We start from the raw sequence: 27,547 nt of genomic DNA on the forward strand, positions 1-27,547 counted from the left end.
AATCATAAGGAAACTCTGCAAGGATGGTGCTTTACTTCTCTGAGTGACTGACTGAAAAGCAGAATAGGCTGAACCTTGGAACAGTAACTGAGTAAAGGACTGACATAGGGACACAATACGAAATTTACAAAGTGCACAAAAACCTCCATGAGCTGCACCATGGGCTGCATGCACACTGAATTCCAAACCTCTGACGCACTTAGGCAGTTTTGCTCCAGATTGGTTCTTGCACCCCCTGCTGGCCAATTTCATAATGAGACTGATTGAAGACCTCTTGGAATCCTTTTACAGGCAATTTGTGGGGAGAACATTAATTCAAAAGCATCTACGACCCTCCAAAAAATAACTGACCAATACATTTACGAGGGTTATCAACCTTTAGGTAAAATTTGGGACAGTTTTATGGTCAGAGTTAGACCAATTAATGAGAGAAACCTTCTTTTATTTTCAAATGAGCAAGTTCACCCTGGATTCTCTCTGCCCGACTGTGATGCCATTAAGCTAATGGGCACATTGCCTGCTGGTAGGTAGCTGCCAATGTTCCTTTCAGCTGATTACCAGGGACTGCCCCAGTCAGGAATTTACCTTCCAATTTTCCAACTCTCGCCGCCACAGTGAAACTGCACAGCTTAGGGCAGATGCTGCACTTTGACCCACTCTGACCATGTGACCTGGGATACAATGCTACATTAGGAGAAAAAACTTAGTCTTCTTCTTGGATGCAGAATTTGCCTCTGGGAGTGGAGACTGTTTGCCAGGTGAAATATTTTAGTGACTTGGGTAGAAATGACATAAATCGGAAAGTGAACAAGATAGTAATGTGGGGGGGAAGTGAAGGAGAAACAACATGCCCTGTGAAACAGCTGGGAGTCCCAGTTGCAAGCATGGAGCCTGTGCTCAAGTTAAGCAGGTGTTTTCCCATGGGTAGAAGAGCACATGGCACTACGATTAGCACCAAACCAAATTCACAGCCGTGAAAAATCTGCCACAGACCATGAAATCGTGGGTCCTCCGCGAAATCAGCTGTTTTGCAAATCTTGCGTGTTGTATTGATCGACGGAAGGCTGAACTCACTGATTGCTAGGCATGCTGCGAACATCACATATTTTACTGATTGACACAAGGCTTGACTCGCTGATTGGTAGATGAGGGTGGGATTCCGGTGCAGTTTTGAGAGTAGCAGTCTCAAGTGTTAGCACATAAATGAGAATCTCAGAATGACCAATTCAAAAGCGGCTACATCCATTACTGCAGCACAATGAGCAAAAGAATTTGGAAGCCAAATTCTGCGTGCCAATGGTGGAATACTGTTTTGTACAAGCTGTAATGTTCCATTGGATCACAGACGGTGGGCAACTGTTCAGTGCCACTTAAGTCTGAAAGCCGTCACAATAGGAAGAGAGCATCAGACACCGCGCTGCTGGAAAACAAACACGCAAATAAACCAGCAACGATTTCATCTCTTTTTAAGAAGTCAACAGAGCCCAGAAAATCTGATGTGTTCATGGCTCAGAGACAGGGAATGAAGAAAGAGACAGTTGTAGGTTGCTCCAAGCTCACATTCAACCACTGACTTCAGGTGAGCCAAGCACGTGACCTGTTTGTCAGCTTTCGACAATAGCTGCCATTTGAAACCACAAACCTCTTTTGTCTTGTTTTGTTTTAAATAGATCATTTTCATGGTTTGTTGTGACTATGAAATAGTGAAATTCACATTTCTTAAAATGCCGTGACCGTGAAATTCATAAAATTTCTCTACATTCTCTACACTGATGATTCTGTGCCAGTTGCTCACACAGAAACTTAGCTACAAAGACTCAAGGACTGTCTCTCCCGTGCCTGTAACTTGTTCTCCTTAACTATAAGCGTCAAGAAATCTGTGGTCATGGAACAAGGTGTTGCATTTCCACCCCTGATCTCACTAAATAACATCTCACTGGAAGTGGTTAGCAAATTCTGCTACCTTGGTTCGAGACCCTAACTATGACCAACACAAGATTGCACCATTGAGGGGCAAGGGGAAACAAGTAACTATCACACCTCTATGCTGACGATATCATATCCAATCTCGTGTTTGAGTATCACAGAACCATCGTGTGTCATTTGTTAGAAATAACCATTGGTTAAATAACTGATTTTGATGCACATCATTCTTCAAAGATAAAACACAGCTCCATACAAAATCTGTAGCACTCGGTCTTCATACATAATCATCCCTTAATTCACACCAGTGTTCGCAGGCCCAATATCATTCCGATCTGACTGTTGCCAGCAGTCAGATTTCATTGTTTTGAGGGACAGGAACTGATGAAGGTGCTAGTCAGAGAATCCACACAGCGAAGAGCACCTTCTGCTGGTACAGAGAGTAGAACTAACAGCAGTTCTGAAGAATGTTTTGAGACTTGACTGATTCCATCTTCCTGGGGAAAATCTAAGTCAGACAACAAAAATGCTCGAGTGACATTGGGAGGGTGGATCACCTGAATCTTTTAAAATGAAAAAGGATTTTCACCATCCCTTGCTTTGAAGTGTATTCGATTTCCAAAGTAGTGTGCCACATAGTGGCAGATCGTGATGTTGCAACCATGAAGCCAAATTCTAATGTTTTGTTAAGGCTGCATTAGCTGACAATGCAACCACTAGGTGGAGCAGTACTGACACATGTGCAAATGCAGCCTCATCGACTGCCAGTTAGAAGGATGGTGCTGCTTAATTTGACACCAAAAACTAATTGAACCCAAGCCCCCTCATCCCTCACTCGGCGCATGCTCTGCACTGTCAAGAGACATTTATTAAAAGGTACAGAAAATGAACTTGCTCCTTCAGTGCATTCATCCAGTGAGCAGCTGAACCACAGACCCAAAGAAAAGCTCAAGTCTGTTAAATAGAGTTAGCTAACTTCACTCAGGGTGGTAGTAGGGGGAGAAAACAGAATCATAGAATTTTACAGGACAGCAGGAGGCCATTGATCCCACCGTATCTGTGTCAGCTCTTTGAAAGAGCTATCCAATTAGTCCCACAGTCCTGCACTTTTCCCATAACCCTGCAAATTTCTCCCCATCAAGTACATATATATAATTCTCTTTTGAAAATTATGATTAAATCTGCTTCCACCACCATTTCAAGCAGTCAGTGCATTCCAGATCACAACAACCCACTGAGTAAAATAAATTCTAATCTCCCCTCCTGGTTCTTTTTCCAGGGTTCTCACACTGGATTTCTAACCACTGTCCTGCTTTTTTTCTCTGCCCTGCTTGAAGTGCACAGATAGATGTCCGGCATGGACAGGAACGGGTTTAGCTGTGATGCTCCCCAAAATCACATGGCCTGTCAGCACTCATTGTGAAGGTTGATCTCTGACTGACGCTCACAGAATTGGATCCAAGGAGTCAACATCTTCAGGAGGGACAAGCAGAAAGATGGCAAGAGAAATTTAGAATGGAAAAAAGTAATCTGAAGCAGTGCAAAGACAGATCACCCAGCTTGAAGCACTTGGGTGTACCTACACCAGACGGACTGCAGCGGTTTAAAATGGCAGCTCACCATCACCTTCTCTAGGTCAATAAGGGATGGGCAACAAATGCTGACCTTGTCAGCAATGCTCAATCCCATGAAAGAAAAAAAAATCAGAACTGAAAATGGGCAGAATTGAAGGTAACCTCGTGACATGAGTTGGTAATAGGTTGGGAGGTAAAGGGAATGTACTCTGATTGGTGGAATATGACAAGTTGTGTTTCCCAGGGCTTCAGCTTTTGACTATGTAGATCAAAAGATTTGAATAAAGGACTAGAGAAATGTATATCCAAGTTTGTAGGTGACACTCATAAGGAACTACCAGCAGCAGTTTAGAGTGGGAGATAGACAGATTAATTGAGTTGGCAAAATTGTGGCAGATGGAGTTGAGAGGTGATGTAATTGAAGTACTTAAAATGAAAATGGTATAGAACAATGGCCATAATCTTAATATTACAGCTGGACCAATCAGGCGTGAAACCAGGAGTGTTTTTTCATGTAAAGTGTAGCAGAAATCCGGAATTCTGTGCTCAAAGAGTTGTGGATGCCGAAATTTTCAAGATTGATGTAGAATTTTTTATGCCAGGTCAGGATATCTAGGCATATGGAGAAAAGGCGAGTCAATGGAGTTTATGTACAAAGCTGAGTAGAGTCCTCCTGTGTTAGAACAAAGAACAAAGAAAATTACAGCACAGGAACAGGCCCTTCGGCCCTCCAAGCCTACGCCAATCCAAATCCTCTATCTAAACCTGTGGCCTATTATCTAAGGGTCTGTATCTCTTTACTTCCTGCCCATTCATGTATCTGTCTAGATACATCTTAAAAGACACTATCGTGCCCGCGTCTACCACCTCCGCTGGCAATGCGTTCCATGCACCCACCACCCTCTGCGTAAAGAACTTTCCACGCATATCCCCCCTAAACTTTTCCCCTTTCACTTTGAACTCATGTCCCCTTGTAATTGAATCCTCCACTCTGGGAAAAAGCTTCTTGCTATCCACCTTGTCTATACCTCATGATTTTGTACACCTCAATCAGGTCCCCCCTCAACCTCCGTCTTTCTAATGAAAATAATCCTAATCTACTCAACCTCTCTTCATAGCTAGTGCCCTCCATACCAGGCAACATCCTGGTGAACCTCCTCTGCACCCTCTCCAAAGCATCCACATCCTTTTGGTAATGTGGCGACCAGAACTGCACGCAGTATTCCAAATGTGGCCGAACCAAAGTCCTATACAACTGTAACATGACCTGCCAACTCTTGTACTCAATACTCCGTCCGATGAAGGAAAGCATGCCGTATGCCTTCTTGACCACTCTATTGACCTGCGTTGCCACGTTCAGGGAACAATGGACCTGAACACCCAAATCTCTCTGCACATCAATTTTCCCCAGGACTTTTCCATTTACTGTATAGTTCATTCTTGAATTGGATCTTCCAAAATGCATCACCTCGCATTTGCCCTGATTGAACTCCATCTGCCATTTCTCTGCCCAACTCTCCAGTCTATCTATATTCTGCTGTATTCTCTGACAGTCCCCTTCACTATCTGCTACTCCACCAATCTTAGTGTCGTCTGCAAACTTGCTAATCAGACCACCTATACTTTCCTCCAAATCATTTATGTATATCACAAACAACAGTGGTCCCAGCACGGATCCCTGTGGAACACCACTGGTCACACGTCTCCATTTTGAGAAACTCCCTTCCACTGCTACTCTCTGTCTCCTGTTGCCCAGCCAGTTCTTTATCCATCTAGCTAGTACACCCTGGATCCCATGCGACTTCACTTTCTCCATCAGCCTACCATGGGGAACCTTATCAAACGCCTTACTGAAGTCCATGTATATGACATCTACAGCCCTTCCCTCATCAATCAACTTTGTCACTTCCTCAAAGAATTCTATTAAGTTGGTAAGACATAACCTTCCCTGCACAAAACCATGTTGCCTATCACTGATAAGCCCATTTTCTTCCAGATGGGAATAGATCCTATCCCTCAGTATCTTCTCCAGCAGCTTCCCTACCACTGACGTCAGGCTCACCGGTCTATAATTACCTGGATTATCCCTGCTACCCTTCTTAAACAAGGGGACAACATTAGCAATTCTCCAGTCCTCCGGGACCTCACCCGTGTTTAAGGATGCTGCAAAGATATCTGTTAAGGCCCCAGCTATTTCCTCTCTCGCTTCCCTCAGTAACCTGGGATAGATCCCATCCGGACCTGGGGACTTGTCCACCTTAATGCCTTTTAGAATACCCAACACTTACTCCCTCCTTATGCCGACTTGACCTAGAGTAATCAAACATCTGTCCCGAACCTCAACATCCGTCATGTCCCTCTCCTCGGTGAATACCGATGCAAAGTACTCGTTTAGAATCTCACCCATTTTCTCTGACTCCACGCATTACTTTCCTCCTTTGTCCTTGAGTGGGCCAATCCTTTCTCTAGTTACCCTCTTGCTCCTTATATATGAATAAAAGGCTTTGGAATTTTCCATAACCCTGTTTGCTAAAGATATTTCATGACCCCTTTTAGTCCTCTTAATTCCTCGTTTCAGATTGCGCCTACAATCCCGATATTCTTTCAAAGCTTCGTCTTTCTTCAGCCGCCTACACCTTATGTATGCTTCCTTTTTCCTCTTAGCTAGTCTCACAATTTCACCTGTCATCCATGGTTCCCTAATCTTGCCATTTCTATCCCTCATTTTCACAGGAACATGTCTCTCCTGCACGCTAATCAACCTCTCTTTAAAAGCCTCCCACATATCAAATGTGGATTTACCTTCAAACAGCTGCTCTCAATCTACATTCCCCAGCTCCTGCCGAATTTTGGTATAGTTGGCCTTGCCCCAATTTAGCACTCTTCCTTTAGGACCACTCTCGTCTTTGTCCGTGAGTATTCCAAAACTTACGGAATTGTGATCACTATTCCCAAAGTAGTCCCCTACTGAAACGTCAACCACCTGGCCGGGCTCATTCCCCAACACCAGGTCCAGTATGGCCCCTTCCCGAGTTGGACTATTTACATACTGCTCTAGAAAACCCTCCTGGATGCTCCTTACAAATTCTGCTCCATCTAGACCTCTAACACTAAGTGAATCCCAGTCAATGTTGGGAAAATTAAAATCTCCTATCACCACCACCCTGTTGCTCCTACAGCTTTCCATAATCTGTTTACATATTTGTACCTCTATCTCACGCTCGCTGTTGGGAGGCCTGTAGTACAGCCCCAACATTGTTACCGCACCCTTCCTATTTCTGAGTTCTGCCCATGTTGCCTCACAGCTCGAGCCCTCCATAGTGCCTTCCTTCAGCACAGCTGTGATATCCTCTTTGACCAGTAATGCAACTCCTCCACCCCTTTTACCTCCCTCTCTATCCCGCCTGAAGCATCGGTATCCTGGGATATTAAGTTGCCAATCATGCCCTTCCCTTAACCAAGTCTCAGTAATAGCAATATCATACTCCCAGGTACTAATCCAAGCCCTAAGTTCATCTGCCTTACCTACTACACTTCTTGCATTAAAACAAATGCACCTCAGACCACCAGTCCCTTTGCTTTCATCATCTGCTCCCTGCCTACTCTTTCCCTTAATCACGCTGACTTCATTATCTAGTTCCTTACAGGCTTTAGTTACTACATCCTTACTCTCCATTGACCTCATTTGGTTCCCATCCCCCTGCCACATTAGTTTAAACCCTCCCCAACAACGTTAACAAAAGCACCCCCAAGGACATTGGTTCCAGTCCGGCCCAGGTGTAGACCGTCCAATTTGTAATAGTCCCACCTCCCCCAGAACTGGTCCCAATGTCCCAAAAATCTGAACCCCTCCCTCCTGCACCATCTCTCAAGCCACGCATTCATCCTGACTATTCTTTCATTTCTACTCTGACTATCACGTGGCACTGGCAGCAATCCTGAGATTACTACCTCTGAGGTCCTACTTTTTAAACTTGGCTCCTAACTCCCTAAATTCTGCTTGTAGGACCTCATCCCATTTTTTACTTATATCATTGGTGCCTATGTGCACAACGACAACTGGCTGTTCACCCTCCCCCTTCAGAATGTTCTGCAGCCGATCTGAGACATCCCTGACCCGTGCACCTGGGAGGCAACATACCATTCGGGAGTCTCGTTTTCGACCACAGAACCACCTATCTACTCCCCTTACAATCGAAACCCCTATGACTATAGCCCTTCCACTCTTTTTCCCGCCCTTCTGAACAGCAGAGCCAGCCACGGTGCCATGAACCTGGCTACTGCTGCCTTCCCCTGGTGAGCCATCTCCCTCAACAGTATCCAAAACGGTATACCTGTTGTGGAGGGAGATGACCGCAGGGGACACCTGCGCTGCCTTCCTGCTCTTTCTCTGCCTTTTGGTCACCCATTCCCTTTCTCCCTCAGCAATCCTAATCTGCGGTGTGACCAATTCGCTAAACGTGCTATCCACAACCTCCTCAGCATCGCGGATGCTCCAAAGTGAGTCCATCCGCAGCTCCAGAGCCGTCATGCGGTCTAACAAGAGCTGCAGCTGGACACACTTCCTGCACATGAAGGAGCCAGGGACATCAGCCATGTCCCTGAGCTCCCACATTGAGCAAGAGGAGCATGTCACGGGTCTGAGATCTCCTGCCATTTTTAATCTTAAGCTTAAACTTAGTTAAATGAAAAAGGAACGAAAAGTTTTTAAACAATCACACGATAAAATTAAAAAAAAAGAGAAATAGAAAAAGCCTTACCTTATCTACACACCACCGAGTCCTTTTGTTTTGGTTAGAGGAGGAGGGCGGGTGGGAGATACTACAGGTGTAGGGTCTCGGGTTCAGAAACGGCCCAAATATATAGGGTTTTACTTACCCAGCAGCCCCCTGGTCTCCGCCGAAAACAAAAGGAAATTAAGTTTACTTTAAACTTTGTTTTGTGAAACTGACTGAATACTAAAGTAAGGTCAAGTCATGGGGCCCTTCCATCAATTATTTTGCTCCACCCGGCCCACGAGTGTTCAACACTGGTACAGCCACAAAGTAGGAAAGGCAGAGCTTCACTCTTTCTCAGTGCAGTCAGCAAACATAAAAATGTTTGTTACCTTCAGCACTTACCTTCACCAGATCCATGGGTGTTTTAACCTCTTCTGCTGGGAGCTGACTCTCTGACACAATCAATGGTTCTTGCTTGTTCCGACCTTTCCGCTTGGACTTCTTGAGCTGGTCACTTGCTTTCGATGAATCTGGAAACTCTACAGAAAGACAGATCTGCATCTATATAGTGCTTTCCAAAGCCCACAGCACTTTACAGCCAATACAGTACATTGTGAAGTGTAGTCGCTGTTGTAATGGAGGAAACATGGCAGCCAATTTATGCATAGCAACCTCCCACAAACAATAATGTAATATTGATCAGATAATCTGCTTTGATGATGTAGTTTTCACGATAACTGCTGGCCAGGATACTGGGAAGAACTCCCCTGCTCTTTTACTAATAGTGCCATCGAATCTTTCACATCACCTGAGAGGGGAAACCGACCAGGCCTTGGTTTAACATCTCATTTGAAAGACGGCACTTCCAACAATGCAGCACTTTCTCAGTACTGCTTTGGAGTGGCAAAGTATGTGGTAACTGTTTGGAGTGCTATTCGCTTATTAAATTTCAAATTCATTGGAACTGAAATCAGGAACAATCCGACCATTTTTAAATTCTCACTTCCAAAAACTAGGCAATCTAAGGCCTATTAATTCTAATTGTGTTGCAATCGGACTCACCATCTTTTTTTCTGTATAACTGCACTTGTCCAGGAGCGAGTGACTCTTGTGATCTCTTCCACCTTTTCAGAAGCTCATCAATGAAAAGCCGTTTCTTCCCGTCAGTCCCTTGAACCAAGTCAGCAACGTACTCTTCAATTTCCTCTGCACACTCAATCGACAGGATATACCTGGGTGAATAAAATAAATGTTTTATATAGTTGGGGAACGGAGCAGGGAGAAATTGAAAGTGTGTGATCGGGCTATCAGGGAATTAAACACGTTTCACTTTCCTCACCCCAGTAGTAGCACAAGACAATCCCATGCCAAACACAATGCAAGGTACCCAATAAATGCACTTAACCTCAAGCTCATAGTGGCACCCCTCTACGTAATTGACCGAGTATGGCATCAAGGAGCCCGAGCAAAACTGGAGTCAATGGGAATCAGGGGGAAAACTCTCTGCTGGTTGGAGTCATACCTAGCACAAAGGAAGATGGTTGTGGTTGTTGGAAGTCAATCATCTCAGCTCCAGGACATCACAGCAGGAGTTCCTCAGGGTAGTATCCTAGGCCCAACCATCTTCAGCTGCTTCATTAATGACCTTCCTTCAATCATCAGGTCAGAAGTGGGAATGTTTGCTGATGATTGCACAATGTTCAGCACCATTCGTGACTCCTCAAATACTGAAGCAGTCCGTGCAGAAATGCAGCAAGACCTGTACAATATCCAAGCTTGAGCTGATAAGTGGCAAGTAACATTCGCGCCACACAAGTGCCAGGCAATGACCATCTCCAACAAGAGAGAATCTAACCATCTCCCCTTGACATTCAATGGCATTACCATTGTTGAATCCTCCACTATCAACATCCTAGGGGCTACCATTGACCAGAAACTGAACTGGAGTAGCCATATACATACCATGGCTACAAAAGCAGGTCAGAGGCTAGGAATCCTGAGGCGAGTAACTCACCTCCTGACTCCCCAAAGCCTGTCCACCATCTACAAGGCACAAGTCAGGAGTGTGATGGAATACGCTCCACTTGCCTGGATGGGTGCAGCTCCAACACCACTCAAGAAGCTCAACACCATCCAGGACAAAGCAGCCCACTTGATTGTCATCCCATCCACAAACATTCACTCCCTCCACCACCGATGCACACTGGCAGCAGTGTGTACCATCTACAAGTTGCATTGCTGCAACGCACCAAGGCTCCTTCGACAGCACCTTCCAAACCCGCGACCTCTACCACCTCGAAGGACAAGAGCAGCAGTGCATGGGAACATCACCACGTGCAAGTTCCCATCCAAGTCATACACCATCCTGACTTGGAACTATATCGCCGTTCCTTCACTGTCACTGGGTCAAAACCCTGGAACTCCCTTCCTAACAGCACTGTGGGTGTACCTACCTCACATGGACTGCAGTGGTTCAAGAAGGCAGCTCACTGCCACCTTCTCAAGGGCAATTAGGGATGGGCAATAAATACTGGCATAGCCAGTGATGCCCACATTCCATGAATGAATAAAAAATAAAGCACTGTGAACACAGGACTCGCCAGATGAGAAAAGGCCAAGGTCAATCTAGTGTGCTTTCTACCATCTTTGAAAATCTTGAAATTAGAGCTAGGCTGTTCAGGAATAAAATCAGGAAGCACTTATTCACACAGAGGGTAGTGGGCTGTGGCTGTTGGGAGACAATTGAGCTCATCAAGACGGAGATCAATAGATTTTTGTTAGATACAGGTATCAGGAGATATGGAGAAAAGGCAAGTGAATGGAGTTGAGGTACAGATTAGCCATCATCTAAATGAATGGTGGAACACCTGTGCTCCAGAACTTGCTGCGCCCCTAGTCAATCTGTTCCAGTACAGATACAACACTGGCATCTACCCAGCAATGTGGAAAATTGCTCAAGAACGACCTGTACACAAAAACCAGGACAAGTCCAATCCGGCCAATTACCGCCTCATTAGTCTACTCTCAATCATCAGTAAAGTGATGGAAGGTGTCATCAACAATGCCATCAAGCGGCACTTGCTTAGAAATAACCTGTTCAGCAACATGCAGTTTGGGTTCCGATAGGGCCACTCAGCTCCTGACCTCATTACAGCCTCGGTTCAAACATGGACAAAAGAGCTGAACTCAAGAGGTGAGGTGAGAGCGACTGTCCTTGACATCAAGGCAGCATTTGACCGAGTATGGCATCAAGGAGCCCAAGCAAAACTGGAGTCAATGGAAATCAGGGGGAAAACTCTCTGCTGGTTGGTGTCATACCTAGCACAAAGGAAGATGGTTGTGGTTATTGGAGGTCAATCATCTCAGCTCCAGGACATCACTGCAGGAGTTCCTCAGGGTAGTGTCCTCGGCCCAACCATCTTCAGCTGCTTCAATGACCTTCCTACAAACACAAGGTCAGAAATGGGGATGTTCGTTGATGATTGCACAATGTTCAGCACCATTCGCGACTCCTCAGATACTGAAGCAGGCCATGTAGAAATGCAGCAAGACCTGGAAAATATCCAGTCTTGGGCTGATAAGTGGCAAGTACCATTTGCGCCACACAGTGCCAGGCAATGACCATCTCTAACACGAGAGAATCTAACCAGCTCCCCTTGACATTTAATGGTATTATCATCGCTGAATCCCCCCACTATCAACAATAAATGGGCAATAAATGCTGGTCTAGCCAACGATGCCCACATCCCAGGAACGAATAAAAAAAAAGCAGGCTCAAGATGGATGGCCTACTCCTGTTCCTGATCTCCTTAGTTTGCACGATTCGATGATAATGGCATAAACATATAATCAATCCCTGTTAATTAGTCTATAACAGACCAAGACAGGACCTGAGGAAATCCGCAGCGGTGGAGAGCTTTAGAAGCCATAGGTCCAGAGTTACCTGTTTCGCCCAATCATGCCACATAATGTCTCAAATTACTCATATACGGTATCGCCAAAATGTTATTTTCTGAAAGAAATCCACGTAATTTGCTTTGAATGAATCAATAGCAACTGCTTCCGTGATCTCCTGAGGGAACCTGTTCCAGAATTTAACCACTCATTCACTGAAATGGTACATCCACAAATTAGTTTTGAATTTCTCCTCCTTCAATGTAGTCCGTTCCTCTAGTTCTACAGTTCTGGAGAAGGGGAAATAGCTTGATATAGTCTATATTATCTATTTGCTTTAGAACCCAAAAACAGCAATCACATCACTCTTCAACCTTTTCTTCTATTTGCCACACACATTATGCACCCACCAGATTCTATTATCCATCCAATTATAGTCACAATCATTTGCACTGGCTTCTCTTCCCATTCCATTACCTCTGGAGTCCCTCAAGGATCTATCCTTGCCCCCACCCCCCACCTTTAGCTCATGTTCCATCTGCCCCTCAGCAACTTTATCCAAAATGACATCAGGTTCCATATACACTGATGACACCCAGCTCAACTTCGCCACCACCTCTCATGATCCCTCCACTGACTCGAAATAGTCAGACTTCTTGTCCAACATCCAGCAGTGGATGAGCAGAAATGTCTCACGAAATGGTGGGAAGACCAAAGCCATTTTATTCACTCCATTCTCTGGCCATCAACTCCAACCCTCTTCCTGGCAACTGACCAATGTTGAACCGGACTGTTCCCAGCTTTGGTGTCATATTTGACCACATATCCCATCCAGTTGGCGGCACAGTGGCGCAGTGGTGAGCACCGCAGCCTCACAGCTCCAGCGACCCGGGTTCAATTCTGGGTACTGCCTGTGTGGAGTTTGCAAGTTCTCCCTGTGAACCGCGTGGGTTTTCGCCGGGTGCTCCGGTTTCCTCCCACAGCCAAAGACTTGCAGGTTGATAGGTAAATTGGCCATTATAAATTGCCCCTAGTATAGGTAGGTGGTAGGGGAATATAGGGAAGGTGGGGATGTGGTAGGAATATGGGATTAATGTAGAAGTAGTCTCAATGGGTGGTTGATGGTTGGCACAGACTCAGTGGGCCGAAAGGCCTGTTTCAGTGCTGTATCTCTAAATAAATAAATCACCAAGACTGCCTACTTCCACCTCCATAACATCGTCCGAATCTGCCCCTCTCCACTAATGTGCTGCTGAAACCTTCATCAATTACTTTCTTACCTCTTTAGTTGACTATTCCAATAACCTGTAAACTGGTCTCCCATCTCCAACCATCCATAAACTTCAGCTCATCCAGAATTCTACTGATTGCATCCTAACAGGCATCAATACTATTCACACATCACCCTGCTTTCACTGACCTACATTGGCACCAGGCAGACAACAATTCGATTTTAAAATTCTCATCCTAGTTTTCAAATCCCTTCATGGCCTCGCCCCTTCCTCTCTCTGCAACCTCCTCCAGCCCTACAACCCTCCGAGATCTCTGTGCTCATCTAATTTTGGTCTCTTGCATATCTCTGATTTTAATTGATTCACTATCAGCAGCTGTGCCTTCAGCTGCTGAGAGCTTATACTCTGGAATTCCCTCCTAAAATCTCTCTGCTTCTCTTGCCTCCTTTAAGACGCTCCTTAAAACCTACCTCTTTGACCATGTTTTTAGTCACCTGTCCTCCAATATCTTACGTTTTTGTTTGGTAGCACCTGTGTGAAGGACTTTACTACATTATTACAACCAAGGCGGGAGTAATGCACTGTTAATTCAGTCCGACTACTCCACAGGCATATTAGTAAAGTTTCCCACCTACTGGAAATTAGCCAAATTAAACACCTTACTTATTCCCCAGAATAAAGTACACCAAACCAGGTTTCTTTAAACAAATTAATTAATAAACCAATGTTAAACAATAGTGAAGTAAATTTATAAGCACGCACAGATTTTATAACTTCTTATTCTTCCTAACCGTTATGCACGCACATACATTTAATACCCAATGCTTAACCAGTTTTAAAAGATTGGTTTAAGTTGCAACGGTTTCTTTGGAATAATAAAATAACTGGTTTGTAACCTTTGGTAGTATTTTGCAGTTCAGTGAGATGTCCCAGAGTCGAATGATCAGATGCCATTCAACGTCTCTCCAGGTGAAATTAATGAAAAATCTATGGTGGGTAGGCATTCAAGGTAGTTTGTCTACAGTAGGCATCATACAGATCTCCCAGAAAAAGGGTGCAGCAACAGGTCTACTTCGATTTCGAAGTAGCAGTCCAACAGCAGAAACTTTCCAGAGGTTTCAGGATCTTTCAAACACGCACAAAGGCAACCGGACTCACTTGTGAGGTACAGAGTTTCCAGAGACTGGAGACAACAGTAATCTTTCCACCCTTAACAATGCAAGGCCTCCTAACAGCAAAGGAGCCTTACTCCAAAGCAGTAATTCTCTACAGAAAGTTGAAATTCCTCTTCTTGGGTCTTTTCTCTCTCTTCAGGAATAAACAGCAACAAGGGTTTTAGCTCTCATATCTTAGATTTGCATCTCCTTCAAAGTTCTTTTAACTTTCATGAAGAAATTATAATTTCCCTTGATACCAGAATTATTTTTCAAAAGAGTGTATTTCTGGGCTGTCTGCCTACCCAGTTTATAGCAGCAAACTGGTGTTTTACTTTCTTTCAGAGAGAGGTCTCTTTCTCTGGTCTCCAAACAGGTTCCAGCCAAAACTGGTCTCTTCTTGCAAAAGAGAAACTAAAAACTCCCCAGCGACCAGTCACGTGACTAGTCATTTCTCTCTGCTGAGTGGCTTGGAAAAAAGATTGCCTTGCAATTGCCCCATCCAGTTCAGCATTCACTGTTCTCAGAGAAATCCTCTCAGTCTTAAAGGCCTTAAAAAAAACTCTTGTGACAACATTTAAGGTGCTTTATAAATGCAAGTTGTTGTTGTTATCCTTGGAGCAAAGGCAGATAAATGGAGATCAGCCATAATCCAATAGAACAGGCCCAAGAGGCTGAATGGCTTCCTCCTATTCACATGTTCACTACCAACACTAACATGTAGGACCACTGATCCAAACAAGAAAAATAAAGGAAATATTAGAAAAGAATTAGAGGGTGGGTAGAATGTGGAATTCTCTGCCATAAACCACTGTTGAAGCAGAGACTAAATATTTCAATAAGAAAAGTACATGAATGTTTAGCCATTGTTGCCAATAATGACAGCCTGATCCACCTCCAATTAATACAGGTTGAGAGTTTTCATATCACCATAAAGTTTGATCTTCACAAGGAATGTTTTCCCACGCACTGGATGATGGATGCCAGATTGACCACAGCTGTGATCTTTCCTCAATTTTCTTCAGCTAGCTTGTTCCAAAAAACTTCAAACTTTGCTGTGCCATTGTCAATCATTTCTTGCCACTTTTTCCGATAACAAGCATCATGCTCCCGTGCGTTAATTGAAATGCCACTTTTTTTTTTGAAGATAAGAAGTTCAGTCCTTAGGAAATTGTTATATTGTTAGAACTGACCACTATAAAAGGGTGTTTGCCGCTCTTCAGCTCACTGAATATATTCTTGGGCAGTCCAGTATTCTAGCACTCAGGCTAAGCCTTGCTACACCTCATTGCATCCATGACTGACATACATGGTCTCCTGAGGACCTCAGTGAATACAATTCTATCGAATTTACAGTAAGCTTGGGAAAATGATTGAGTTTTCTCATGTTGCGATTGTAAGTGGTCCAGCTATTGCACAAAAACAAGGATGTTATAACTATTGCCTTGCAGACCTCAAGTTTTGTTGCCACCTTAATGCCCTTTTAATCCTAAAAACTCCTTCGAAAGCAAAAACAGGAGAGAGAGAGAGTGAAATAGAGTGCGAGGGAAAAAGGAAGCAACTGAACTCCAGGCCCCTGAGACTCTGTTTATCCAACGGCAGCCTCTGGAGATTGCGACCGCCAGCTCTCACTTACTGAATTAGCTCCTCATTCACTTCCAGGCTGAACTTCTGAACCAGCTCCTCCTGACACCAGCGCAGCAGAGACTCCACATCACCGCTCATCGTCCCTCCGCCGCCTTCATTCCCGGCAGTGGCCATCAAACCGGCTCATATCTACCCGGAAACATTTCACCTACACGCACCACACACGTAAACGGTCCAATTCGCCGGCTGTTTCCCCTCCGGCCCAACATCACTGCCGGCCCCGCGTTAACGTTCCGGTCTCAGAGAAACCTGAACAAACCTTTCCCTCGTTCAAACGAACCTTTATCTGGAGAAAGCCAAATTCATCAAAGATACAGGAACGAAATGTATTGCATTAATTAAATCAATCTATTCTAATGATAGTGACATTATTTTAAATGGGGATTGACACCAATGTGTCATGATATCTCAGAAATGTCACAGTGCTTATCACATGCCCTCTGAAATGGCCTAGCAAGCCACTCAGTTGTATCTAACCGCGACGAAGTTAATATAAATGAATGAAACCAGACAGACCACCCGGCATCAACCTGGGCACCGGAAACGACAATGGTAAACCCAGCCCTGTCGACCCTGCAAAGTCTTCCTTACTAACATCTAGAGGCTTGTGCCAAAGTTGGGAGAGCTGTCCCACAGACTAGTCAAGCAACAGCCTGACATAGTCATACTCATGGAATCAAACCTTACAGACAATGTCCCAGACACCGCCATCACCATCCCTGGGTATGTCCTGTCCCACCAACAGGACAGACCCAGCAGAGTTGGTGGCACAGTGGTATACTGTCGGGAGGGAGTTGCCCTGGGAGTCTTCAACATCAACTCCAGACTCCATGAAGTCTCAGGGCATCAAGTCAAACACGGGCAAGGAAACCTCCTGCTGATTACCACCTACTGCCGATGAGTCAGTACTCCTCCATGTTGAACAGCACTTGGAGGAAGCACTGAGGGTGGCAAGGGCGCATATTGTACTCTGGGTGGGGGACTTCAACGTCCATCACCAAGAGTGGCTCGGGAGCACCACTACTGGCCAAGTCCTAAAGCTGCTGGCTGGGTATGCGGCAGGTGATGAGGGAACCAACAAGAGGGAAAAACATACTTGACCCTGTCCTCACCGATCTGCCTGCCGCTGTCCATGACAGTACTGGTAGGAGTGATCACCACACAGTCCTTGTGGAGATGAAGTCCCGCCTTCACATTGAGGATACCCTCCATCGTGTTGTGTGTGGCACTATCACCGTGCTAAACGGGATAGATTTCGAACAGATCTAGCAATGCAAAACTGGGCATCCATGAGGCACTGTGGACCATCAGCAGCAGCAGAATTGTATTCAACCACAATCTGTAAGCTCAAAGTCCGGCATATCCCCTACTCTACCATTACCATCAAGCCAGGAGATCAACCCTGGTTCAATGAAGAGTACAGGAGGGCATGCCAGGAGCAGCACCAGGCATACTGCAAATAAGGTGTCAACCTGGTGAAGCTACAACACAGGACTACTTGCATGCCAAACTGTGTAAGCAGCATGCAATAGACAGAGCTAAGCGATCCCATAGCCAACAGATTAGATCTAAGCTCTGCAGTCCTGCCACATCCAGCCGTGAATGGTGGTGGACAATTAAACAACTAACGGGAGGAGGTGGCTCCACAAATATCCCCATCCTCATTGATGGGGGAGTCCAGCACATCAGTGCGAAAGATAAGGCTGAAACATTTGCAACAATCTTCAGTCAGAAGTGCCGAGTTGATGATCCAACTCGGCCTTCCTCCTAAAGTCCCCAGCATCACAGATACCAGACTTCAGCCAATTCGATTCACTCCGCGTGATATCAAGAAACAACTGTAGGCACTGGATACTGCAAAGGCTATGGGCCCTGACAATATTCCGGCTCCAGAAGATGCCGAGCCCCTAGCCAAGCTGTTCCAGTACAGATACAAAACTGGCATCTACCCTGCAATGTGGAAAATTGCCCAGGTATGTCCTGTACACAAAAAGCAGGACAAGTCCAACCCGGGCAATTACCGCCCCATTAGTCTACTCTCAATCATCAGTAAAGTGATGGAAGGTGTCATCAACAATGCCATCAAGCGGCACTTGCTTAGCAATAACCTGCTGAGTGACATGCAGTTTGGATTCCGCCAGGGCCACTCAGCTCCGGACCTCGTTACAGCCTTGGTTCAAGCATGGACAAAAAAGCTGAGCTCCAGAGGTGAGGTGAATGTGACTGCCCTTGACATCAAGGCAGCATTTGACCGAGTATGGCATCAAGGAGCCCGAGCAAAACTGAGGTCAATGGGAATCAGGGGGAAAACTCTCTGCTGGTTGGAGTCATACCTAGCGCAAAGGAAGATGGTTGTGGTTGTTGGAAGTCAATCAACTCAGCTCCAGGACATCACAGCAGGAGTTCCTCAGGGTAGTTTCCTAGGCCAACCATCTTCAGCTGCTTCATCAATTACCTTCCTTCAATCATAAGGTCAGAAGTGGGGATGTTCGTTAATGATTGCACAATGTTCGGCACCATTTGCGACTCCTCAGATACTGAAGCACTCCATGTAGAAATGCAGCTAGACCTGGAAAATAAGTGGCAAGTAACATTTGCGCCACACAAGTGCCAGGCAATGACCATCTCCAACAAGAGAGAATCTAACCATCTCCCCTTGAAGTAGCCATACAAATACCATGGCTACAACAGCAGGTCAGAGGCTAGGAATCATGCAGCGAGTGACTCACCTCCTAACTCCTCAAAGCCTGTCCACCATCTACAAGGCACAAGTCAGGAGTGTGATGGAATACTCTCCACTTGCCTGGAGGGTGCAGCTCCAACATCACTCAAGAAGCTCGACACCATCCAGGACAAAGCAGCCCGCTTGATTGTCACCCCATCCACAAACATTCACTCCCTCCACCACTGACGCACAGTGGCAGCAGTGTGTACCATCTACAAGATGCACTGCAACAACACACCAAGGCTCCTGAGACAGCACCTTCCAAACCCGCGACCTCTACCAACTAGAAGGACAAGAGCAGCAAACGCATGGGAACACCACCATCTCCAAGTTCCCCTCCAAGTCACAGACCATCCTGACTTGGAACTATATCGCCGTTCCTTCACTGTTGCTGGGTCAAAACCCTGGAACTCACTTCCTAACAGCACTGTGGGTGTACCTACCTCACATGGACTGCAGCGGTTCAAGAAGGCAGCACACGACCACCTTCTCAAGGGCAATTAGGGATGGGCAATAAATGCTGGCCTGGCCAGCGATGCCCACATCCCATGAATGAATTTAAAAAAGTAATTGTGTGGCAGAATAGGACTGAGGGGCTGAATGGTCTCCTTCTATTCCTATGAATTTGCAGGGTGTATATTCGTTGAAGAAAAATGAATTGGAGCAAATTGTCTAAAATTCACTACATTTGGACCACGTTGAATACGTAATTCACAAACTCAGTAATGTTGCTGAGAGGACTGAAAGCAATAAAACCGAAACTCCTAATTACTAACACATGATTAAGCAGGAACAAGAAAACAATGAAGTGTGTAAACTATACAATATGAAATGAAGCCGCCGACCATTTACACAGGATATTTTATTGGTCTATCCATCTGTCAATCAAACTGGCCCACAAGCCAATTGGATAAATCAATTTCTTATGCATAAAATTACTTCTAATAAATAACAATCAACATTGGATGTGCAGAGAGGAAAGATTTTGTATTTAAAACTTAGTTCAGAACAGCAATGATCACAATAGCATCCACCAAATAAAAACAGGAATTGTGATGCGAGGGATTGGAAAAGGCTCTAGATGAGAGCATGATGGCCTGAGGGACAAAACTTCCCTTTTGTACTGAGGGAGAAAGGAATAGAGATTATGCTGAATAGAGAACCGTCTATCTAAGTTTGTTGACAACACTAAGTTGGGTTGCACAGTAAATAGTGGGAGCAAAAAGTTGCAAAGGAACACAAGATTAAGTGAATGGGCGAAACTGTGACAGATGGAATTCAATGGGGTAAGTGTGAGGTTATCCATTTTGGACTCAAGAAACATCAGTATTTTCGAAATGGCGAGAGGATAGGAACTGTGGATGATTAGAGAGAATTAAGGATCCATGTACAGAAGTCACTAAAAGCGAGTAGACAGGTACAAAGACAATAAAAAGGCTAATGGATGTTGATCTTCATCTCAAGAGGGCTGAAATACAAAGCAGTGGAAGTTATGTTACAGCTGGACAAGGCTCTGGCTAGACCCGATCTGGAGTACTGGATTTAGTTCTCCGCACTGCACCTCAGGACGAATATATTGGTCTTAAAGGGAGTGCAGCACAGATTCACTAGTATGATACTGGGGCTAAAGGGATTAAATTCTGAGGACAGTTTGCATAGACTTGGCTTCTATTCCCTTGAATATCAAAGATTAAGTGGTGATTTAATTGATGATTAAAGGATTTGACAAGGGAGGTAGAGATGAACTATCACCTCTGGTGGGAGAGTATAGGTTACAACAAAGGGAGAGAACTTTAAAATTAGAGCTAGGCTGTTCAGGGATATGTCAAGAAGCACTTCTTCACACAAAAGGGTAGTGAAAACTTGGAACATTCTCCCAAAAGCCTATTGAGGCTGGATGATTTATTGAAAATGTCTAAACTGAGCTTGGGCAAGGACATTTAGGGATATAGAACCAAGGCAGGTAGATGGAGTTTAGGTACAGATTAGCTGTAATGTGTAGTATAATGTACATAAGCTGTTGCTGGGTAGATTATGTATATAGATCTTAAGCATCATTACAGGATGTGATGTCACAAGTCTGAACCTTGTGCTGCTCAGTGTCCATGTAGATACCTTAGGGAGAATACACTTATAAATAAACTCTTGTTACTTTGACCCAAAGTCTGTTATCCTCATTCTATACTGATAATAGACTGCCAATATAGTACATAATGTAATTGAGTGGCAGAATTGGACAGAGGGCCTAACTGTTCCTATGATAGAGTTAGATGAAGAGAGGTGAGAACAAGCTTGTGAACCAGTTGGGTCATTCTGTGCTGTAAATTTGATGTAATTTTATGAAGGATAGCTTGACCTTCCAGTGCAGTGTTGTCCATTAAAATCGCTGACCTGTGTAGCCAGAGTGACACTGTTTTAAGCCACGTGTGTTAATTTTAGAAGAAAATGTTTTTATAAGTAAATATGCTTCGTGTAAATTTACTTCAACACCTACCACCATTCAGTGTGGAAGAATCTATCACACACAGCATATCTTAGTGCAGTTTCCAGATTTTTGGCCCGTCGTCCCAAGAGGCAATTTAACCTCATCAGAATGGTTGCTGAGAACATTCGCACGCACAAGAAGTGCAAGATCTGCCCTGCTCTCCATCCAGAATACGGCTGAATGTTGTTTGCTCTTTGCTAGGCCTGCCCTGTTAGAGCTGCTTGTTATTGGTTGGCCTGGAATGGCTATTCTGAGTGGTCAAATGACCACAATAATAGGCCGCCTCATCATACACCTTTGCTGATGTTTCCATTGTGCTGAAAGCTGACATTTGACCAATGTTACACACCATTTTAGCAGATAATCACTAGGCAATAACTAAGGAAAGCACTCAATGATCAAAAACATTTCCCTACTCCTCGTCTTATCAACCAAGACACAAAAAGGTCAAAGTGCAAATGCATACGCCATGCAAATATGAACATTTAAATTATTTCTAATAATGGTGTATATATTTCAATTGTTATTTACCAATTAAAAGTTAGTTACAAAAAAAGGAATTTTTTTTACCCAAAAATATACTTTATTCATAAAATTCTGTAAAAAAAAATTACAAAACAGTTCAAAACAGCATCAAGTTGACATTCCAAAAAGTGCAAAGGAAATCAGTTTTCTTCAATACAGGAGTGAGTTGCCTCACAGCCCTTCCATTCCATTTTACATGCCAAGTACATTTTACAGCAAACCCATATTTGGTGCACACAGCCCGAGGGGTTTCCCATGGGTCCAGCCCCTCAGTTCACTTTGGTGGAAGAACCTTACACAATGGTCTTTCCCCATTGAGCCTATGCAGCGGCTGCCCCAAGCTTTAGTGCGTCCCTCAGCACGTAGTCCTTGACCTTAGAATATGGCAGTCTGCAACACTCAGTCGTGGACAACTCTTTGTGCTGGAAGACCAGCAGGTTTTGGGCGGACCAAAGAGCCTCCTTCACTGAATTGATGGTCCTCCAACAGTAGTTGATGTTTATCTCGGTGTGCGTCCCTGGGAACATCCCGTAGAGCACAGACTCCTGTGTTACAGAGCTGCTTGGGATGAACCTCAACAAAAACCACTGCATCTCTTTCCACACCTTCTTTGTAAAGACACATTCCTGAAGGAGGTGGGCAACAGTCTTTCCCCCACCACAGCCACCTCAAGGCCAGCCTGCGGAGGGGGCGAGACTCCAGGCGTACAGGAAGGATCTGACAGGGAGGGCTCTTACCACCAGCCAAGCTACATCTTGGTCCTTGTTTGTAAGTTCAGGTGATGAGGCATTCTGCCAAATGACTTTGGCAGTCTGCTCGGGAAACCATCCAACAGGATCCACCATCTCCTTTACCCGTAGGACCTTGAGGACATTCCATGCAGACCACTGCCTGATGGATTGATGGTCAAAGGTGGTTTCCCGCAGAAACTTTCCCACAAAGGATAGGTGGTACGGCACGGTCCAATAGGATGGAGCGTTATGCGGCAATCTGACCAGACCTATCCATCGCAACACCGGGGACAGATAGAACATCAGCACATAGTAACACTTGGTGTTTGCGTACTGGGGCTCTACGCACAGCTTGATGCAGCCGCACACGAAGGTGGTCATCAGGATGAGGGCGACGTTGGATACATTTTTCCCGCTCTTATCCAGAGGTTTGAACATCGTGTCCTTCCAGACCCGGTCCATTTTGGATCTCCAGATAAAGCGGAAAATGGCTCGGGTGACCGCCACGGCACAGGACTGGGGTATGGGCCAGACCTGCGCCACATGCAGCAACAACGTGAGCGTCTCGCACCTGATGACCAGGTTCTTACCCACAATGGAGAGAGTTCGCTGCTCCCACATGCTCAGTTTATGGTGTACCCTGGCGACTCGATCCTTCCAGGTTTTGGCGCATGCCCCAGCCCTTCCGAACCATATCCCCAGCACCTTCAGGTAGTCTGACCTGACGGTGAAGGGGACAAAGGATCGGTCAGCCCAGTTCCCAAAGAACATGGCCTCACCCTTGTCATGGTTAACTTTGATTATCAAGGCCGCTTCGAACTGGTCACAGATGCTCATCAGTCTGCAAACGGACAGCTGATCCGAGCAGAAGACAGCAATGTCGTCCATGTACACGGAGGCTTTTACCTGAGTGCCTCCACTGCCTGGGATTGTCACCCTTCTTATGCTCACATCCTTCCTAATGGACTCAGCAAAAGGTTCGATACAGCAAACAAACAAAACAGGGGACAGAGGACAGCCCTGTCTGACTCCAGATTGGATCTGGAAACTTTCTGATTCTCACCCATTGATTGAGACTGCACTACTTATGTTTGTGTAGAGCAGTTTGATTCAATTGCAGATTCCCTCCCCAAACCCCATTTTGGAGAGCACATCCATCATGTATGTGTGCGATATCCTGTCAAAAGCCTTCTCCTGGTCCAGGCTGATGAGGCAGGTGTCCACCCTCCTGTCCCACACATAGGCGATCGTATCCCTGAGTAGCGCGTGACTATCAGAGATCTTCCTGCCGGGTACAGTGCAGGTCTGGTCAGGGTGAATCACCAACTCCAGAGCAGACTTGACCCGACTGGCGATGACTTTGGACAGAATCTTGTCGTCAACATTAAGCAGTGAGATGGGCCACCAATTTCTGATTTTCGCCCTCTCCCCCTTCCGCTTGTAGGTGAGGGTGATGATGCCTTTCCTCATGGATTCGGCCATGCTTCCGGCCAGTGGCATACTCTCATATACTACCAGCAGCTCTGGGCCAATCCAGTCCCACAGAGTCAAATACAATTCAACTGGTAAGCCGTTGCTTCTGGAAGTTTTACTCGTCTCGAAGGACCTGACGGCGTTGGTCAGCTCATCCAGAGTTAGCGGTTTGTCCAGTCTCTCCCTCATGCTGTCATCTAAGACCTTGGTGATAGATGACAGGAAGGACTGGGAAGCCATGCTGTCTGTGGGCTTCACGTCGTACAGTCCAACATAAAAGGATTTGCTGATCCTTAGTATGTTGGACTGCGAAGACGTTACCAAGCTATCCTCTTCCTTCAGGCTTCTGATCACAGAGCTCTCTCTGTGTACCTTTTAGAAGAAGTAATGCGAGCACATCTCATCCTGCTCAACAGAGCGGACACCGGACCAGAAGATGATCTTGTAGGCCTTCGTGGCAAAGAGCAAGGCCAGCTGGCTCTTCGCCTCTTGGAGATCCTCGTTGACCTCGACCTCCAACGACTGCAGCCGGAGCAGATTTTGCATTCTTTTCTGGAGTTGGGACATTTTCCTCTGTCTCACTCTTGCCCTCTGAACACTTTTGAAGATAAAGAACCTCTTGATGTTCTCCTTGATCGCCTCCCACCAGTGCACCGCAGACTCAAATAGGGGTTTCACGGTTTTCCAACCTTTGTAATCCCTTTTGAGTTCCTCAACTTTCTCTGGGGTTAGCAGTGTAGCATTGAGCTTCCATACCCCCCTGCCAACCCGCTGGTCATCCTGTAAGTGACAGTCGGCCAGTAAGAGGCAGTGGTCAGAGAAGAACACCGGCTTGACGTCAGTGGATCTGACCGTGAAAGCACGGGACACAAACAGGAAGTCAATTTGGAACAGGCAGACCCATCCGGTCTTGACCAGGTGTATCTACGCTGTGCTCTGTCTGCAGGGTTGCTGATGATGTCGTGCAGCTTGGCATCTTTTACTGTTTCCATTAGGAATCTGGACGTAGCATCCAGTTTGTTTAGTTTAGAGATACAGCCCTTCGGCCCACCGAGTCTGTGTCGACCATCAACCACCCATTTATACTAATCCCATATTCCTACCACATCCCCACCTGTCCCTATACCCTACCACCTACCTATACTAGGGGCAATTTATAATGGCCAATTAACCTATCAACCTGCAAGTCTTTGGCATGTGGGAGGAAACCGGAGCACCCGGAGGAAACCCACGCAGACACAGGGAGAACCTGCAAACTCCACACAGGCAGCACCCAGAACTGAACCCGGGTCGCTGGAGCCGTGAGCCGATTGTCCAGCTGCATTAATGATTCAGTTGAAGACACTGCCTAGAATGACTGGTCTGGATGTTGCCAGCAGCAGTGGGAGCTGCTGGCAGACCGTCAGTCACTCGCTGCATTGAGTCAGGGCGTACACGTTGATCAACAGGAGTGGAGCATTGTTGTACATTACATCTGCTACAAGGATGCAACCGCCTACCACCGCCTTAACTTCGGAGATGATGAGGTTACCTCCCCGCAGCAGAATACCCAGGCTGGAGGAACAGGAATCATTACCCCCGATCAGATCTATGGCCCGTGGGACCACCATCGCAACCATTGCCTGTAGGTGCTGAGGTGTGGTATTCCACACTCCTGCAGAAACAGCAGGTCAGCTTTGACCTTGGTGAGGTGTTGAAACACATCGCGTAATGGATTTAATGCTATGCACATTAATCGAAGCAATCTTTAGGTGTTGCTTCCCACACCAGTTGTCATTGCTCGTACCAGTCCTTGGGAATGTTCCTGCATACCCATAGTGTACGCAAGCTGTTTCACATTTGTTGGGCTCAGAAACCCCTCCAGGTTTCTCATGGGGGGTTTGTTCTGCTGGGGTGACATCAGGGGGGTCTTGTAGGCAGCATGGCTTGGGCTGTCCTCTGCAGTTGGTGTCTTTCCCCTCTTTTCCTCCTTGGAGACATCACTGCTCCAAGCTTCACGGAGCCGGAGTGCGCCAGCCGCTTTTTTGCTCTTGGTGTCCCGGAGCTGGGGTGCGCTGGGCATGCCGCTGGGTTTGGCACTTTGGGTTTGGAGCATGCTGGACCCATCACAGCTCCTAGTGCCCTGGAGCTGGGGGGTGCTTTATCATCCAGCTCCTTTGAGTCCTGCCGCTTCTTTTGGAGGTGACGTCGTTCTGGCCCTTCCTCATCCAATGAGGAGCAGCTGTCTCAGACGATAGCCTCCTATTGCCACTGGTTTGGGTGGTGGCCTGTTCCTTTTTTGGAGGTTTTTTCTGTGTGGTTTTCCTTTGTACCATTTGCCACTGACCAGTTTGTCCAACTGCTGCCTCCCCCTCCATTGATTCTGTCTATAGAGGAGGGGTTTCCAGGCACGGGATAGGTGTTGGGTCGCTGGTTGCAGCTGCCTCCCCGGTCTTCTCCTTCTCAGGTAGACTTTCCTCGCTGTGGAGAGGGTTGCTTGTCTCCTTCCCAGCACTAGACGTATTCACCGTTCCTTCTCCCGTCCTTTCGTTGGACCTTGCCACCTGAGCATAACTGAGGCAGTGTTTGGGGCAGGTTTTGTAGAGGTGGTCTGCTGCACTGCAAAGGTTGTAGCACTTACTCTGTTTATAGTCCTTGGTCTGATGGACTTCCTTCTTGCAGTTTTTGCAGACGACCGTGGTGCAGTTGGCTGCCATGTGACCAGATTTTCCACAGGTGCAACAATCTCTGGGCTGCCCCACATAGACCAAGAAGCCTCGACTTCCCCCGATAGCGAAGCTGGAGGGAGGATGGATAATGGCTCCATTGGCATCGACCTTCAAGGTCACCTTGACCTGCTGCTTGCTGATCCAAATCCCAAATGGGTCCTTGACATTATTGCTGCTGCCGGCCACCTCAAAGTAGTTGGCGAGGTAGGTGAGTACATCCACGACAGGAACATGGGGGTTATAGAGGTGAATTGTCACCACCCAGTCGCGTTGCAATGGCAGCGTTTAGAGCGGCTCCACCGTGAGGATCGACAGCAGCGCCTGGTTTCCCTTTTCCTTGAACACCTTCAGGAACTTGATGCATCCTGCCACGTTCTTGAACGTCACGTCAAAATATCCACAGCTGGGGAAGTCCTGCAGGCAGAAGATGTCTGCAGCTTGGAATCCACAGCAATCAATAAGGATTTTCTTAATGAAGAAGATACGGTCAACTGGTGTACCTCCTTCTTTCTCCTTCACCACCACCCGAACGGTGTTACGCACTCCTTGGCCTGAAGATCTAGAATTGATTACAGCTATTTTACTCAAAACCTACCTGGAACAGGATCAAAAGCCACAGGATCATGGTTTCTTCCCCTGCCAGGTAAGTAAAAAAAAGGAAAATGACGGAAATACTCAGCGGGTCAGGCAGCATCTGTGGAGAAAGTTTCAGGTTAATGATGCAAGGCCCCTCAAATTTTGCTGAAAATATCTCGTTT

At 46.0% G+C, this 27,547-nt stretch overlaps 1 protein-coding gene across 2 annotated transcripts in view; it reads right to left on the reverse strand.

Annotated features, from left to right (window-relative positions):
* The window catches only part of trip4 (thyroid hormone receptor interactor 4), a 126,651-nt gene extending 110,353 nt beyond the window's left edge, over positions 1-16,298 (reverse strand). The window contains exons 1-3 of one of the 2 annotated variants that reach the window (XM_068015343.1): positions 16,132-16,297; positions 9,278-9,447; positions 8,618-8,754 (exon numbers count right to left, since the gene is read on the reverse strand). In XM_068015343.1, coding sequence (XP_067871444.1) covers positions 8,618-8,754; positions 9,278-9,447; positions 16,132-16,256 — 432 coding nt within the window. In that variant the 5' untranslated portion in view covers positions 16,257-16,297. Of the gene's footprint in view, positions 1-8,617; positions 8,755-9,277; positions 9,448-16,131 lie in introns of both variants that reach the window. The other variant, XM_068015344.1, reaches the window with a different exon arrangement.
* Positions 16,299-27,547: the final 11,249 nt, after the last annotated feature.

This window comes from Heterodontus francisci, chromosome 35, assembly GCF_036365525.1.
Source record: "Heterodontus francisci isolate sHetFra1 chromosome 35, sHetFra1.hap1, whole genome shotgun sequence".
NCBI lineage: Eukaryota > Metazoa > Chordata > Chondrichthyes > Heterodontiformes > Heterodontidae > Heterodontus > Heterodontus francisci.